This window comes from Notolabrus celidotus, chromosome 14, assembly GCF_009762535.1.
Source record: "Notolabrus celidotus isolate fNotCel1 chromosome 14, fNotCel1.pri, whole genome shotgun sequence".
In the NCBI taxonomy this organism is placed as follows: domain Eukaryota; kingdom Metazoa; phylum Chordata; class Actinopteri; order Labriformes; family Labridae; genus Notolabrus; species Notolabrus celidotus.
Window position 1 is genome coordinate 14,269,866 of NC_048285.1, and position 14,544 is coordinate 14,284,409.

At 41.2% G+C, this 14,544-nt stretch overlaps 1 protein-coding gene across 1 annotated transcript in view; it reads left to right on the plus strand.

The window, feature by feature from the left end:
- Nucleotides 1–14,544, plus strand: part of zgc:158328 (uncharacterized protein LOC567225 homolog) — a 61,295-nt gene that overhangs the window by 45,012 nt on the left and 1,739 nt on the right. The window contains exons 24-37 of the mRNA XM_034700351.1: nucleotides 1,728–1,856; nucleotides 2,524–2,652; nucleotides 3,606–3,734; nucleotides 3,848–3,967; nucleotides 4,293–4,421; nucleotides 4,538–4,666; nucleotides 6,258–6,389; nucleotides 6,563–6,691; nucleotides 7,248–7,376; nucleotides 9,590–9,718; nucleotides 11,561–11,689; nucleotides 11,822–11,950; nucleotides 14,047–14,175; nucleotides 14,325–14,453. Of these exons, the coding sequence (XP_034556242.1) occupies nucleotides 1,728–1,856; nucleotides 2,524–2,652; nucleotides 3,606–3,734; nucleotides 3,848–3,967; nucleotides 4,293–4,421; nucleotides 4,538–4,666; nucleotides 6,258–6,389; nucleotides 6,563–6,691; nucleotides 7,248–7,376; nucleotides 9,590–9,718; nucleotides 11,561–11,689; nucleotides 11,822–11,950; nucleotides 14,047–14,175; nucleotides 14,325–14,453 (1,800 nt within the window). The remainder of the gene's footprint in view (nucleotides 1–1,727; nucleotides 1,857–2,523; nucleotides 2,653–3,605; nucleotides 3,735–3,847; nucleotides 3,968–4,292; nucleotides 4,422–4,537; nucleotides 4,667–6,257; nucleotides 6,390–6,562; nucleotides 6,692–7,247; nucleotides 7,377–9,589; nucleotides 9,719–11,560; nucleotides 11,690–11,821; nucleotides 11,951–14,046; nucleotides 14,176–14,324; nucleotides 14,454–14,544) is intronic.

Below are 14,544 nucleotides of genomic sequence, written 5' to 3' on the forward strand. Positions count from 1 at the left end.
TAGTGTAGAGATGGAGTCTTTCAATGATGGCACAGTGAGTGAGTGTGTGTGTGTGCGTGTGAGGTGGACTGAATCACTCTGTGCCTACCTATAAACAAAGAGAGAAAAGAGTCTTCACTCACAAACACTTGAAGACTCTGTGCTAATAACAGATGACAGATTGCTGCCCTATTGTTAAAATAGAAACGAGTCACCCCCTGCTGGCATAAATAAATCATAAACTTTACAAACGTGTGTAATGATAACACCTGAAGACTTAGAGAGTGTGTGTCGCAGTAAAGGTGTCCAACTGTGAATACTGCCTGAACATCTTTTTACCATTCGACATAATGTATACGATTCTTGAAACATTATTCCAGCAGGACTGAAAGATGTTGCCATGGTGTCATGATTCCTATCCTAATAACAAACAACAAATAATTAAGCAGCAATTTAGCCACAGCGCTACCACAGGCCTAATGTACAGCTGGATTAAAATGACAGCATCCTCAGTGGGTTGGCTTTAATAACATCGCAGCCTTAACCACTACAGAGGCAGGCGAAGACGTCATGCTGTCAGCGTGGGAACACAGAGACAGCCATGCCAGAAACTGCTGAGCAGGAAGGATACTTTCCCAATTTGAGGCCTTGAGGCAAAAAATAACAGGAGGAGTGGACAGCATCATCAATTTGAGCAGGAGAAGTCAGGGATGATGCATAAACCTTGGCGGAACACCCGGAGTACCGCAGCATTTAGAAAACACAAAACCACCAAGTTACACATTTCTGCTGCCGTCCCAATTTGTGGCTTCCTATGGTAACATGCTCCACTGCTGTCCCTAAAGATAGAAGATGTGGTGAGTAAATGAAATGCAAGCTGCTGCAGTAATTGGGATTCAAAGCCTTATCAGTCTCAGATTCTCTCATTTTTACTGCAAAAGGAAACAGGAGAGAGAAATGAATGCTTGTGCAAAGTTAATAAATCACTCTCAAACTTCAACAATATTCTTGTAAATAAAGACACACACATAAAAAATGTAAAGCTTTAGTTTGGATGTGTTTCTGTGACAGATTGAGTGAACCTAACAGAGAGAGAACGGTTTCCTTCTCTGGAGAAGTTGTGCCTAGAGACGTATTTATATCCCAGTGGTGGGAATCAATCATCAAATTTGAGCTTGGTTCTTGCTTATTGAAGGCACATATTTACCAATTTCTCCAAGTGTAATTTGTTTCCAAACACACTTAAACAACCTCTCACGCTGTCTTTAGGAATGAGAAACAGGCCACTGCACTTGCGTCCCCATGCATAAACAGCCTAACTGTAGGTATGAGTGCACGAGTGTTTTAGGGTGGCAGAGTAACCTGGCTTTGTTTTGCAGTGTATTGGTGAGGCCTGTGGACACAGCAGGTGCTCTAATTACCAGCTCTCCGTGCCCCCTCAACACCCAGAAAAAGAGACCAGGCTCAGAGCTGCCGTGGACTTTGATGTGGCCCAGATCCACCACACATGTGGGACATGAGCTCACTTAACGGACGCAGACCCTCTGCAAATGAACAGCCGCAGCGTGGTGCCGCAATTTGATATTGGTATTTTCAGTAGGTGGTAGGACAGAGAGGGAGAGTAGGAGAGAAAAGATGGTGAAGAGAAAGAATAAAAAAAAGAAAGTAGCTGGCATCTAAGCCTTTTCCTCTCCTTTTTTATGAAGCTGCCAGTTCTAACCAGTCGGATGTTTTATCTCGGCCCACAGTGTGCCCGGACGGCTTTTACGGTCTTGACTGTGGCCAGATGTGCGAGTGCAGGAACGGTGCCCGCTGCCACCACATCACAGGAGCCTGCCTATGCACCGCCGGCTGGGCAGGACCACACTGCATTCTGGGTAATGGAAGCCACATCATTAAAACGGGGTGTGAGGGAGGCCCTCGCTTGCAGCCCATCACGACATCCTCTCCTCAAACACAACTACGATGTGTTTGTTAACAATTATCTCTATAACGAGACTCTGCCTTTTTTAGGGATGGTACGGGTGGAGAGAGGAGGGAGGATAAGAGCGCCTTCAGGCATACACGGTTTAATTGAGGTCTATTCTGGATAAATGCACCCACGTGTTTATGGTGATCAACATTAGGAGAGGGAGAAAGTAACTCAAAGACTCTTTAGTTGTGAACCGATGAGTGTTCTCATGCTAAACTTTCTTCATGCAGTTGTTTTAATGAATCCAGTGAAATGCCCACTAAAACTCTTACTCTGTCATTCTGCAGTCTTATTCAAGACTTTCCTCTTGCCACAACCATTTTGTGGTCCTAACTACCCGAACCAGAGTCAGCAGAAAGCCACTTGCATGGCTTAATGATGCGTCTCTATCATTAGTGCATTTTCCTCTTACTTAGACCCTAAATGTCATCCTGGACTTTGATCATGTAGAAGAAGTTCAGGATCAAGTGCAGCAATTGTGGCTGCAGTTGAATTATACATTTATACTGAAGGTGTGTTAGATGTGTGAATGTAATGTGTTGTGATGTGTTTGTGTGGTTTGCGTTGTGTAGAGTGTCCACAGGGTCACTTTGGGGAGCAGTGCAGGCAGACCTGTGGGTGTCAGAATGGAGCCAGGTGTGACCACATCAGCGGGCGATGCAGCTGCACGGAGGGCTGGACAGGGGTCAGCTGCCAACTGCGTGAGTATCTCATCACTCAGCATGACAAGTTCCATCAAACGTTTCCTGTTATGTTTCTTTACTTCAGATTCAAAGAAAGCACCAGTGAGTTAGCATACTTCGACTCATACACTGCAAATTACAGTGATTTAACCTGACTTCACAACTATCAGTTTTAAACAGACATCACATTCATCTATATATTCTAGTGTCTTGTTTTGGAATGCCTGCTGTTTAACACATCCAGCAGTTTTCATTCATCATTAAGCATTATGATTTGAAAATAGCAGGTATTGAAACATGAAGTTAGCCATCACAGACTTGCAGACTTGCTTTTGTAGTTTGCTTGAGCACGTTCAAGGAGTCTCATCAGCATGGAATAGAGATAAATTGCGTATAATAACTTCTTGTTTAAGCCTGTATTATAGGACAATGAACACAAACTTTGAAGTGATATTTTGAAGGTTCACAACTAAAGGTTCATTTTGAAGGCACTTGTCCTTTAAAAGCACCATTAAAAATGTCAGATGTTTGAAATTGGTAGATGTGCCCTCCTGGCTTCTTGCACGGGTATAAACATGCACAAAACTTGCAACAATGCACATTCACAGGGTAAAAAAAGAAAAATAGTGTTAATCCGAGATGTAGGATTATTTTCATTTTTGTCATAATGAAAATCTCAAATATAAACCTTTGTTCTTTTAAAGTTCCACTATAGTTGACTTTTAGTTGTCTTGTATGCATCTGTTCTTAGAGGATTCATGTGAACAAAACTGTGCCCTAATCCTCTAGATTAATAATGAGTGATAAATAGAGGGTACTGAGATCAACATTTTACTTCAATTTATAATCTATGTCACACTGATACATGTAGTCTTAGTGTATTTACCTTTTGATTAATTGTCCTTATTTGATCTAACCTCTAAACCCACTCATGTCATTGACTTTTAATGTGTTATTATGTGTGAATGCAGCCTGTCCTTCAGAACAATATGGGGAAAATTGTTCTGGACAATGTGTGTGCCAAAACGGGGGCTCTTGTGACAGCGTGACAGGCCAGTGCTCCTGCCCGTCCGGCTGGACAGGGGCAGCCTGCGAGTCAGGTGAGAAAACGTCATTAGGTTACAGGTTATTTGTTGTTATTTTCCTAAAACATCAAAGATATTTAATAGTGGGAACTATTATCCATCTTAGGCTTTTGTTTTTTCTCTCCTAGAGTGTGGGGATGGGGAGAACTGCACGCAGGCCTGCAGCTGTGTGAACGGAGGACGGTGTGACACAGTGACAGGAAAATGCGTGTGTCTGCCTGGTTGGAATGGAGAGCTCTGTGAGACAGGTGATGTCCTTAACTTCACATTGGCGTGTTGCATGACAGAAAATGATTACTCATTTAACATTTTTGCTTCTGCTAGCTGAATCCCATAGAGTGTCATCTGTTATCTATCTTTACAAGTCCCATTGCCATGTATTGATTAACATCCAACTTTCCATAAAGCATTTTCCCTTTATCTCAGTTATCTATATATTTCTTATTGCTGCTAACTTAAAAAACTTGCTGTTGCAGAACAATTTGTTCAGTTAGCCTCAGCTACATAGGCACAAAACCTTTAAAAAGTTTCCTTTTTAGACTGAACACAAACTATTGTGTGTTTCGTCTGAAGCCTGTTCTGAGGGATTCTTTGGCGAGGGCTGTGAGCAGCGGTGTGACTGTGTCCATAGTTTGAGTTGCCACCCTGTGACGGGCCGCTGTGAGTGCGAGCCAGGCTGGAGAGGAGCCGGCTGTGACAAACGTAAGTGTGTATAGTAGCAAGGAAATTGCAAACGGAATAACACTGGAAATAGAGAAGCTTTGAGCTTTTGGATTAACTGATGTTTTTGTTCTTGTGTGCGTATGTCGAACCCTCAGCCTGCTCTCCGGGGTCCTACGGAGCTTCCTGTGCCCAACGGTGTGACTGCCAGGCTGGGGTGTCCTGTCACCATGAGACAGGGAGTTGCGGATGCCCAGCTGGGCTCACAGGGGCTGGTTGCGAAACAGGTAAGAATGAAACAGAAATGAAAACGAAGCCGCAAATATGAAGCATCTTGTGAGGTTTTTAATTATCAAAGTGAGTGATTGGTTGTGTTCTATTTATCTCATTTGAACAAGTCAAACTAAATACTTCACATGTTCAGAAATGTAGTGTCTCGCTAATGTTTCTAGGGAATAATTCTTTACTTTGAGAGTCTTGACACTTAGTTAATTTCACTGTCATGTATCTAAAACTATTTTAGTGACATGCTGTGTGTGCGTAGAAGATAGACACAATGTCAGGCAAGGCATCATGGGAGTAAAGTGATCACCAAGAATCATTCTCTTAGCTCTGATTAAATTTTCTTCCCTCTCATTCTCATGGGAAAGATTAGCATATATTCCATTCCAGGAAATGCACTCTACAGCGGCACTAAACCCTCACTGTCACTGGACTTTATGCTAATGTTTCATTATGTAGACTGTACCGTTTAGGACTGTACAAGCAGCTTCACTACTCAGCCCTTCATCACTCCTTCTATACCCTCAGCTCCTTACCTCTCCTCATACACTCCCCAGACATCTGATAAACGTTACACACCAGTTGCCAAGTAAAACAGAAGGCATTGTTTTTGTCTCCTCGGCGGCGGATAAGGGCTTTTGGAAAGCAGACATGCATAATGACAGCAGCGTAATTGCCTCTTTAGTCTGGAGTTCTTTCTTATCTGTCCCCCCACACCGCCTGCTGCTGCCTGACTAAGTATCCAAGGGCTGCGGTCTCACCCCAAAACATGTTCGGTTCACAGATTCATCTTGTTCGCTATGACTGATTTTCCGAGGACTCCATTCATTATTTTGATGAGCATATGTGAATGTATGCAGAGAGGGTGTGTGAAAGAATGTCCTTCTGGGTCCATCTGGGTTTGGGCACCAGGGAAAGTTGTTGGGAGTTTTGGTTTTGTTGGTCAGCGCTGAATGTCTCGGTATGTCTACAGAGAAATCTGAAGGGATGAAAGGAAAAATGTCCCTCAAGTATCTGAATGCTTGCATCTATCGGTTGTCTTAATTTAAAAAAAATGTCTTATAGCTGAACAATAAAATGCTTTTGTGTTTATTGCTAGGCTAAAAACAACCGTGTAAGCTACTTCACAGAATGCTTAACAAGTTAAACTACAAACCCTGTGTGGATGAAAAAAAAATACTCTGCTGGGGGGTTTTTTGTATCTCTGTGAAAAAAATTTGTATTTCTACATTTCACATATGAAGTATTTCACTAAAATGTCTCATAGTTTGATAAATGATTGCTGCAGATGTGGGAAGTCTGTTTACCTCATGCTTAAGCAAGGTCTGAAAGAGTTATATCACCAGGTCCAATTATTTGATAACATAATAATCAAAAATGACAAAAATAATAATTTAGCTGAGCATTTCAAATACTGAATAAGAATAACATGCTGTAAAAAAAATCAATCTTCATACCAGAGGTCCTTTTCGTGTGCTTTTTAAGGATCTATGCATCAAAGCGTTCAAGAAATTTCCCCTGAAAATACTTTCTGTATCTAAACAAATCCACCATATGTTATGTGTATGTGATATATTTCTTTATATTTCATCTTAGCCTGTCCTGCTGGCATGTTCGGGCTGAACTGCAGCCAACCGTGTCAATGTTCAGGAGAACAAGAGCAGTGCCATCCTGTCACTGGGAAATGTAGCTGCTTACCTGGTTACTACGGTGCTCGCTGTGAGCTGAGTAAGTATTATGTTGCTATTCTGCTGGCACTAATAATGAAACTTGACTGTAAAAGGTCATATTTTACATTCATTATTATCTCTGTGTTATTTCTTGCACGTAAAATGATAAAGACAATCTTAAATAGCATAACAACAATGGTCTTTTGTCTCTGCCTTCGTTTGTCTTGCCAGGATGTCGAACAGGAACTTTTGGGTCGCATTGCAAGTCCAGGTGCAGCTGCATCAATGGTGGTCGCTGTGACTTCAGGACTGGGACTTGCTACTGCCCTCCTGGCTTTATTGGAGCTGACTGCAGCTTAAGTTAGTTAGGAAACCAGAACCTGTTTGTACTGAGATTGTAAAGGAGATTTACCTTTCTGTATCCCTGAGTTATAATTCACCACATTAGGGAACAATCTAAGGCAGACCTGTGGGTCTATGAAATGATGATACTACTCCAAACTAAGCAAGTGTTATTGTCTTATATCTAGTGAAAACATGTCTTATTAGACTTGATATAAGACTGATTTACCTGACAAGCTCAGATAAACGTCTAATTTGAAGATCTTGGAAAACAAGGCCTGAATTGCGTTAAATGAAATGATTTATTTAAAAAAATACATTTATTGAATTAAGATTCTTATTTCAATAAACACACCTCTTATCTCAAGAAACTGTTCTCTTTTTCCATTGGTAGTTTTTACTCATTACAAGCAGTTCAAGCCTTATTATTGGCTTGTCAGGCGATTATGGCTTATATCAAGACTTTTTTTTTAACTAGAAATAAGACAAAATACACTTTCTCAGTTTTTCCTTTTTGTATCTTCATGAAAATCTGTGCAGTGTGTGTAAATGAAGATGTGTTTCATCTATAAAGGTTGTCCGAGTGGGTGCTATGGGAAGGACTGTGCTAAGCTGTGCTCCTGTGGTGAAGGAGGGCAATGCCACAAAGCAACTGGAAAGTGTATCTGCACCCCTGGTAGGACGGGACAGTCCTGCCAACAAGGTGATGTGTTTGATTGGTTGTTTTGATTAATAACTCATCGTGAGAAACCCTTACTCACCAATTCCTGATTAATTACAAGCAACATTTAATAGCTTAATTGGTGCACTTTATGCCTGAATGATTGAACACATTGCACTTGTTTTTTAATATATTGCCAAAATACACTGGCAGTAATGAAGCCGTGTAGTAGTAAAGTAATGCGATGTAAGGCAAAAAGTAAAACAAAAAACACCAATATGAAAATTAAGGACTTATGTTCAAAGTATTCAAATTTAAAGTATCAAATGTAAGGTTATTGCCATGTGACACATTTAAAATGATATATATTTTAAGGCAACAAGGAAGAAAGAAAAGGAGATCTATCACAATAACACTATTCATTGTTCAACTTAGAATAGTTTCACACATAACAAATTGGATTTTTACTCTCTCTATTACCTTCTACCCTTCTTTTGAGTTACAGAGTCACTGTTAAATCTGATTTGTTAAATTGAAAAACAGTACCTAATGAGCTCGATGTCACGTTGGTGGAAAGACTGAAGGAGGACCCAAGTGCAGATTTTAAAATGAAAAGGTTTTAATAAACACAACTTATGAAATGTCTAAAAAAACTAAACCCAGAAAGTCCAAAATAACAGAGGGAACACAAGGAGGACTGACACACAGAGAACACAGGAAAGACATTCAAAGAGCCAACACAGGACAGGGGAAAGAGCAACTAAATACAAAGTAATCAACACAGGTGTGGAACACAGCACACAGGTGATAGTAATCAGGTTCATCAAAAAGGGAAGGTAACACACAAGGGCAGGAAGTGAAACTAAACTGGAAACACAGGCTGTTTCCGAAATCGCCTACTATACTAGCAGTACGTACTGATATCTCCAAAATTCAGTGTGTAGTAAGTAGTATGTGAACAAGAGCAAAATCTGCAGTTTGCCAAAACTCTCTGGATGTCTACTGATTCGGGAAAATTTCTCAGTATGCATCAGACCAGTCTGCCTCGCGTACTGTTTCCCAAAATGCACAGCGCTCGTTCTGCTTTTTCTTTTTCCTCATTTTTTGACGGGAGGAAATCCGTTTCTGGGTGCTGTGAAAGTTATCAAATTACATATAAACCTCTTCCTAACTTTTTAAATCATAAATTGATGCTAAATAAGCATTTTATTTATCGGCTTCGCCGTTGTTTACTTCCGCTTTCCGAAACCGGAAATCCAGCGAAGTCTGGCTCAGCATGCTGCATGACAGATCGAACAGAACAGTCATACTACATACTAAATTCAAACGCAGTATGTAGTAGGCAATACCTACTGCCTACTACATTAGTAAGTAGTATGTAGCAGGCCGTTTCGGAAACAGCCACAGGGATCAGAAACTACAAAACAAAATGGTGAACAAGACTAAACTAAGAAACACAAAGGACTAACACAAGACATGGATCACTAAACACAAGGAGGACAGGATAACTTATATCAGAGTACACAAGTGGAGGAACCAAGACATGAAACACAAGGAAAAAACAAAACTAAAGATCAACTCATGACACTCTTCAGAAATACATGGGCAGAGTGAAAAACAGTCACTAAAATGAGGGCGCATTTTGCAACATTTTTCTCTGTATATTTTTGTAACAAATTCTCCATTTCCTCAGTGTGAGGCCTCTGATGATCACAGGGCTATTTTCCCCGGGACATAAAAACAGAGGCAGAGCAGGATTTCTTTATCTCACCCATTATCAGCAGCTCTGCTACAATGCAATTGGGGATTTCCACCACTGCTTGTGCTAAACGTTCTCCTCTTTGTCCTCTTTGCATGTTCTTGGGATTTAGTACCTCTTAAGTTCCTCTTGTTGAATGTTTACAGAGACCTATAAGTAGCTCGTTCTCTGTGTTCCGTGTCGCTGGATTTGGCAAGGAAGCAAATAAACAAACAAGGAAATCGAAGATAACTTGCTCATTGTTTTCTCAATGTAAATTACCCAGAGAAACATGATTGTCCTTCTATATCGGTGCCAAATGAGACTACTCTGCCATCTCTGTAATGAGCTGTTGCTTAAATAAACAAGAATGTGGTTGGCGTAATCTTGTATATGTGTTTGTGCTTGAAAGAATCAAAAAGACAGAGCACACACTGGCACTGGGTGTCGTCTGTGTTTTGCATTTGTTGGGACAGAAGAGGCTTTTTGTCCTGATTTGCTCTGAATGTGTCTCCAGTGTGTCCTAGGGGGCGCTACGGCCTGCACTGCAGACACACGTGCAGCTGTCAGAACGGAGGTCTGTGCAGCCCTGTGGACGGGTCCTGCAAGTGTGGACTGGGCTGGACGGGACCTCACTGTCAGACAGGTACAACAGATCAACACAAGATCAAATAACCTGAATGAAACACACTGCTTCCCTGTTCATAGGAAACTCGATACTTCAAAAACAGGAAACAAACAAGTTCTTTCAATTTATACTTTGAGGTGGGGTTGTGTGAGGTACATTAGTAAGAGTTTTACCCACAGGGGATCTTGTTGGCTCGGCCCCTATGTTGAGAAACTGGGCAGAGAACGGCAACTGAAGCTAGGCTATCACCTGCTGCAGACAGGGTCACCTCTGTCACATAATTTAGCTAATTTCAAGCACCTATGACCCAAACACTAATGTCAGTGTACACTCTGGCCCAATCTCAATGTCCTCCCTAAGTCCTGAGCCCTGAGCCCTTCTTGACTTAATTGACATCAACTGTAAAGTGATTGAGGGCAGGAGGCTGTAAGGGCTCAAACTGTAGAACTGGTAATGGGGCAGCACTTTGAGACTTTGCACGTGACCTGCATGACGTCATGAAGCTCACCTTAGCGATATTAGGAAGTTTTATTGCACAATTGTTACTTTCCTCAAATTCAAGGACCTTAAGAGACGACTGATTGTCATGTGATCCAGACTCTAGCCATACAAAATATATAAATAGGCTATATAACTATACATATAAAAATAGGCTATATAAGTATAAATATATAAATTATACCGTATACACATATGTGTGAATATAACTGATTAAGGCTGTTTTCTATATTTATACTTACATGCAAACTGTTTTGCCTGTAAATTTCATTGCAACTTTCATGCATCTTTTTTACTGTCACACTTTTTTTGTATTTCCTGTTACGGCTCTCGTTTACCTTTCCATGCTTGCGGGCTTCCCCTGGGAATCCCGTGTTTCACGTCACAAAGCTACGAACTATGGGTAATTCCCTCACGATATGCCCACTCACGGAAAGGGGGCATGAAGGGCTGAAAAAGTCAGTGAGAGATCCCTCACACACTTGATGAGTTGACAGTGGGACAGCCCTAAGCCCTCATGGACTTAGCGGGAACGCGCCTCAAAGTCAGTGAGTGCATGAGGGTGGACATTGAGATTGGGCCTCTATTTAGACAGTTTCAGTGCTTTACTTTGCCTTTAGATATTAGGTTGAGATCATTTTAATCAACAAGTGCTGTGCATTATCTAGCTGACACAGTATTGGCTGTAGAGTTTGTTATTTCAGCTCTTCAACAGCTAACACAGTGCATTTTAATGAGGTAAGCACATCATGCAGACCATGGCTTGTGTCATTACAGAAAAAAATTACTAGAAAGAGCCAAAAACTGTCTTTGGCTTCGCTGGTTTTCTGATTAAACTTCTGAAAAATGACCAAAGTTTGTAAAACAGTGGCATCTGAATGGTGAGTGTTGCAGACTACAGAGCTGTTTGTGAGCTGCTGTCAGTTCATGGGCACAGGTTCCTAAACTGCTGATCAGTATACTGCGGGTGGATGAACACAGATGTTGTGTTTGAATATATTGCTTAAGCAAATTGGCTTTCTAACAGCAAAGTAAATCACTGAACATTGTCTAAATAGAGTGTACACTTAGGCAGACATCAGTGTATGGGATGGACTCTTAAATTAGCTACATCATGTGACAAAGTTAGCAGTTAATAGCCTAGCTTCCATATCTGACCTCCATCCAGTTTCTCAACACAGGGGCTGAGCTGACCAGCAACCCCTGTGGGTAATGCCCCAAAGTACTTCTTACAACCCTCTTTAAACTCCCAAACTATCCTTTTAATACGTTTTCTGTCAAGTTGTACTTCCTGTCATACATTTTTTATGTATACACCTGAACTTTTAGAGAAAATGCTTAACAGTGTTTCTGCATGTGCAGTCTGTTCACAGGGGAAATATGGGCCTGGCTGTGCACATGACTGTCTCTGCCTCAACAATGGGACCTGTGACCGGTTCAGTGGTGCCTGCAGCTGTACTGCTGGATACTACGGCCATTCCTGTCAACATAGTATGCAAAAAATCACTTATACTACATACAATGCCATGAAAATGTTCATAGCATTCCCTGCCAGAGGATTTTATTTCATCTCTAACCATGAAGAAATAAAGATTGTTTCATTTTGTTGTGTGTCTTTCTTAGGTTGCCCATATGGGTTCTTTGGAGTGAATTGTGCCCATACATGTGACTGTAATATGGGACAGTCATGTGACCATGAGACAGGCCTGTGTGTGTGTCCAGCAGGGTACCATGGCTTTCAGTGCCAAAGACGTGAGTATTTATGAATGCCTGAACATTAGCAAGTTTACAGAGGGGGCATAATGTACACAAGCACACATTGTCATACATTTGTGAACATCAATAAATGGACACCTGGGAGCACAGCTGCAGCAGGATACAGGCAGACATGAGAAAACCTGAATGCAGAAGTGAGTGTGAGTGTGCTGTGGTAGGCAAGCAGGCAGACAGACAAGCTAGCAGGTAGGTGGGCAGGAAAGCAGGCTGGTTATATGATGAGAGACAGGTGTTTCCTGACTGCTTAATGCATTCCTGTTACATCCTCATGCCCCCCTGCCTGCTCGCGGGGCTCTGAGCCGCAGTGTGAGTGCCTAAATGGCCACTTCAGTCCCAGCAGGAGATATGAGCGAGCATAGCAGAGCAGCTGTAGGGCTTCACAGACGCACAGCACTCTATTTGCTCTATTCCCGCTGCGTGTAGACAGCAGACAGACAAACCACTCGGATGGCACGAAAAAAGGAAACGGTGGAACAAAACAAACATCACAACAATTAATTACAGTGATTAAGAATTTCCAAAGAAACAAACAATAGATTAAAATAAAATACAATACAGAAAATTATAAAAAAAAATATTATGTATATGCTCATATAACACAGATTGAAAAAACATGGAAAATCCCCAAACATTGAATCATTCATTTATTTCTGTTGTAGATACAAAAAGATTTGTGCCGTATGTCTTGTTGAGAAAGTCTGTGTATCCTCAACCAAAATTATTATCTTTTTGGGGTTTGGATCTCCTGTTGTTCCTTCTTCTATGAGAGATATCCAACGTTCCTCCTTGTATTAAATTGCTGGGGATGACAAAAAGTTCATATACTTCAACCACCCATGGCGTTCCTGTCTACTGTGTCTGTTTTTGGTACTCCCCACCAAATTCTTGTAATGTACTCTTCTGCTCCTCCGATTAAATATTATCAGATTTGCTCTCTAGCATCTGCCTTAATTAATTTAAATGCTAATTTAATTGCATTTTTTTGTGTGGTCTTGCATTTTCACATACAATATGATACATATGATGAGAAGACCATAGAATACAATCTGGTACAATACAATACAAAAGGACATGACCTGATACAGTACGATACCATACAATACGATGCTATATAATACGAAACAATACAATACAATACTGTCAGGATGAGGGGGTGTAGGACGCAAGTGCGGACCACAGGGTTTCTTGAAGTTAATCCAAAAAGGAATAACCACAAAAATCACAAGTGATCATAGGGAGAGGGGAAAGCCAAAATAAAGAAGGCTGAAACCAAGAGACTCCAAAACCTAAACAAGGCGTTAATATGATGAGAAACTAAACCCCCCGCTGCAGAGCAACTGACTGGAACCAAGGTATGACGGAAACCCAGGAAAACCCTTTAACAAAACCAAAAGGGCTGCTAGAGATGCCTTCAAAGACAACCAAAAGTCTGGGGTGAAGACCCACCCAACTTAAATTAAACTATTTTCCTATAGATCTAAACAGAGAGGGCAATACTAGCAGGGATTTATGGTGCTTAGGAAAACTATACCATGCAGAGATCACAGAGGAGCTCCTCTCATTAACTCTGAAGGTGAGCTAATGAGTTAGCACAGAGAACTGGAGCCCAGGAGTATATATAAGCTTCCCACACCTGCTCCAGATCAGGGGCAATCATGCACACACACCTGACCCTGCACTGTCATGATTAGCTCACCAAACTCAGAGAGTTGCAAAACTGAGTGCCCCTCACAGATACAACTGAACACTATACAATATGATATGTTACACTTCAATGTCCTCTTGGGGGGATTGGTATTTCTCTTGGCTGCATATGCTCAACTGCCTTTGCAGTATTCTCAATAAATAGAAACATTATAAAACAAACAAGACCTACATAATAATAATTTAATCAACTAGCTTATTGTACATTTTGTCAACCTTGCCCTTACGTCACACTTTTTTATTGTCTCAGCTGATGTTGACTTGTTCCATTACGTAACTAGGATAATATGATATAAACAACAATGATTAAGTCACTCATAATTGGAGTGATAAAATTATATTTGTTTGTTTGTTTTTTCCTTACGCAGGCTGTAATGCTGGTAAGTTTGGATCAGGCTGTGAAAAGTCATGTGACTGTGTTGGTGATGCCACGTGTGACCCAACATCTGGACGGTGCCTGTGTCCTCCAGGAAGGACAGGACCGAGATGTGAAAAAGGTAGATGTCACATTAGGAACCACACTTTATTAACAGGATTAAAAAGACTGCAAAGTATGTTAAAAAATGACTTAAAGGGAGTCTATCATGCAGAAACAACTCCTTTATTTTGAATGCCCTTATGCCCTTTCATTTATTTTCTGTCTCAGACTGTGGAGGAAACCGGTTTGGTCCTGACTGCTCTCTGCCGTGTCAGTGCTCCAACAGGGCGAGCTGTAATGGGCTGAATGGGCGATGCTTATGCCCGCTTACTTGGCTGGGCCCCACCTGCAGTGAAGGTAAACCTAAGATTCTATATCCAAACATACACACACGAACACACACACATGAACACACACACACACACACACACACACACACACACACACA